Source organism: Rhagoletis pomonella, unplaced genomic scaffold (genome assembly GCF_013731165.1).
Source record: "Rhagoletis pomonella isolate Grant_MI unplaced genomic scaffold, Rhpom_1.0 Rhpom_scaffold_00031, whole genome shotgun sequence".
Lineage (NCBI taxonomy): Eukaryota > Metazoa > Arthropoda > Insecta > Diptera > Tephritidae > Rhagoletis > Rhagoletis pomonella.
This window is the reverse complement of record NW_023458585.1, coordinates 237823-240706: the sequence shown is the minus strand read 5'-3', so window position 1 is coordinate 240706 and position 2884 is coordinate 237823. Positions and strand designations below refer to the sequence as shown.

The following is a 2884-nucleotide window of genomic DNA, read 5'->3' as shown; positions in this document are numbered from 1 at the left end:
CGTGTGGTACACTTGTCATACTGTTGATTTTAGCTATAAACATAATAAATAAGCAGTCGCGATGTCATCCGTGTCTTCCTTTTTGTTCATTGTCTTGTCCCTCTTCTGTAATATCCGTAAGCTTTCCCACGTGAATCTTGTTCTCTCCCTCTTTTCTTTGTCTATTATTTTCGTTTTAGTTAGATCAGCTGTGTGTCCGCTTGCTGATATGTGTTGTGATAGTGCCGTGTTGCTCTTGTTCTTCTTGATGTCCGCTTCATGCTCCGATAAGCGAACTGCAAGCGGCCTTTTTGTCGTTCCAATGTAAATTCTATTACACTTTTCGTTTTCACTTCCTTCGCATGTTATTTCGTACACTACGTTATTTTGTTGGTGCGGCTCTATTGGAGTTTTTGTTTTGGTAAATACTGAAGACAACGTGTGATTTGATCGGTATGCTAGTATTGTGTTTTGGTTGTTAGTGTATTCCTTGCGATCAATTTTTTCGCTGAGTCTAGGTACGTATGTTACACTGTAGTAGCGTTTTGTCTCATTATTAGTTGTTGTGATCGTAGGGTTATTGCGTTTGTCATTAATTTGTGTTGTTATTTGTTTAACTAGGCTATGAATTATGTGCTCCGGGTAGTTGTTACTTCTAAGAATATTGAATATTTTCTTTATATTTGTGTCATGAAATTGTTGATGGCTTATTTTTAGTATCTTATTAATTAAGTTCTTAGCAGTATTAATTTTGTACTTAGAGGGTTGTGACGACAAATAATTTATTAAACGTCCCGTGGATGTAGGTTTCGAATACCAGTCAAGTATTAAAGAGTCATTTCTTCTATGGATCATAACGTCTAAAAATGGGATCCGGAAATTTGCCTCTGTTTCTATTGTGAACTGCAATTTTCGATGATATTTGTTGAGTGTTTTCAATATAATGTCCACATCCTTTCGTTTAACTATGGCAAAAATGTCATCCACATATTTTACTATAAGTTGTATATCAATTTTATAGATTTCTTTAAGTTCTATCATAGTTGCGTTCAGTAAATCGTCCATTATAATGTCAGCAATAGTGGGTGAGAGAGGGTTTCCCATTGGCATTCCAAAGGTTTGAATGTAGAATTTTTCGTTGCACGCGAAATAGTTATTATCTTTCAGGCAGAAATTAAGGATATTCAGAAATTTGTTTTTGGGGATGTTCGTCGACTGTTTTATTGTGCTCCATTTTGACATTATGATATTAATGGCTAAGGGTATCGGAATGTTGGTAAACAACGATACCACATCAAAAGACACCAGCAATTCTTCCTCACTTACTTTTACTTTATCCAGTTTATCTTTTAATCTGAACGCATTTTTTATATTGTATTCCTCAGAGATGAGATTACTGAGAATCTTACCTACATATTTGGACAAACCATAACACGGAACATTGATGGACGAACAAATTGGCCTTAAGGGCAAGTCAGGTTTGTGGATCTTTGGTAATCCGTAAAGTCGTGGTGCAATCGCTGCTGTGCATACGAGTTGTTGTTTACCTCTGTAGTCAATAATTTTGCTTTTGTACAATTCGTCAACCAGGGTGTTGTTCTTTCTCTGTAGCGCATTTGTTGGATCGTTTCTTACTATTTTATACGTGTTTTTGTCATCAAGTAGTTTGTTCATCTTCTCTGTGTAGTCCTCTTTGTACATTACCACTGTTTTGTTTCCCTTATCTGCGTCTGTTAAGATAATGTCGTCTTTGTGCGACTTTAAGAAAGTTTTGGTCTTATTGAATGTTTCTAATATAAATTTTTCTGCTGAGTTGTGTCTTATATTCCGTTTAAATTGTATTATATTATTGCTGAGTTTGCATCTTGCAATTTCCTTGACTCTGTCATCCTTTTCTTGTTGTATGATTTGTTCAATTTCTGCAATCATTCGGATCGGTTGGAAACTAGTCTTCGTTGTGGGTAGTGTGAATTTCCTGCCTAATGACAGCAGCCACTTTGTTTCTACTGGGAAATCTATGTCCGTTTTGTTTACAAACCAATCGTTGTTTAAACCTATTCCCAGCTTCTGCATTTGTTGGTATTTTAGTCTCTGGAGCTTAGATGTTTGTATTGTTTCGCGTTCTTTTTTAATTCTCTGGCTGATGCAGTCTTGCTTGCAGATAAAGGAATCCAGTTCTATTTTGCTTATGCTGTGTTTAAGTTGTTGTTGCGCGTGATGTAGATGGGTCTTAGAAGTCTTAATATTCATGTTTGTTTGTGTAATTTCTATATTGAGTATTTTCTTTAAAAAAAGTTGTTTTGTTTTTTCGGTTTGTGCTTTTAGTTTGTGGGATGTGGTGTTTATATTAACCTTCTTGATAGCGTTTGTCAAGTGATTTGGCAGTAGGTTATATTTCCTGCATTCTAATAAGAACTTAAGTTGCGCCATTTGTTTGGCTAACTTCTGTTTTAGTTTACTGTAGCATTTCAGTGTCATGCATGTGTGTTCGCCGTGTTTGTACTTCATATGTTTGTAGAAGTCCTTCATGTTTGTTATTGTGATTCTTCGTTGAGGTTTAATAAAAAGAAAAAATATATACTTCGGCAGGCCTTCCGAGATTATACAATTTGATTATTAGTTGATGATCAATTTTTGTTATCTTATTTTAGGTATTTCATAGGCTTATTGATCCCTTTTATGTGCAAGAAAACACTGTTCTTCACGTTTTTACCCGACGTTTCGCTAAAATCCTTAGCATCTTCAGGGGTATTTTATTCTCCTTTTATTTTCACATCAACATACATATAAATAGACATACAATTTAAAATTAGTAATGACATAAAAAATGTGTGAACAGTTCTACAAACAATAATAAAAAACAATCACTGATTTTTAAAGGATTTTTTAAGGATTTTTAAAATTT

General features: G+C 34.5%; 2 protein-coding genes across 2 annotated transcripts in view; one reads left to right on the top strand and one right to left on the bottom strand.

The window, feature by feature from the left end:
- LOC118749679 overlaps nucleotides 1-2884 on the top strand; it is a gene marked incomplete at its 5' end in the record, with an annotated part of 256884 nt that overhangs the window by 150479 nt on the left and 103521 nt on the right.
- On the bottom strand, nucleotides 1244-2832 carry LOC118749680. The gene is made up of 2 exons (XM_036484479.1): nucleotides 1389-2832; nucleotides 1244-1333 (listed from the first exon to the last, which is right to left on the bottom strand). The coding sequence occupies exons 1-2, from the start codon at nucleotides 2506-2508 to the stop codon at nucleotides 1329-1331; spliced, it is 1125 nt and encodes a 374-aa protein (XP_036340372.1). The 5' UTR covers nucleotides 2509-2832; the 3' UTR covers nucleotides 1244-1328.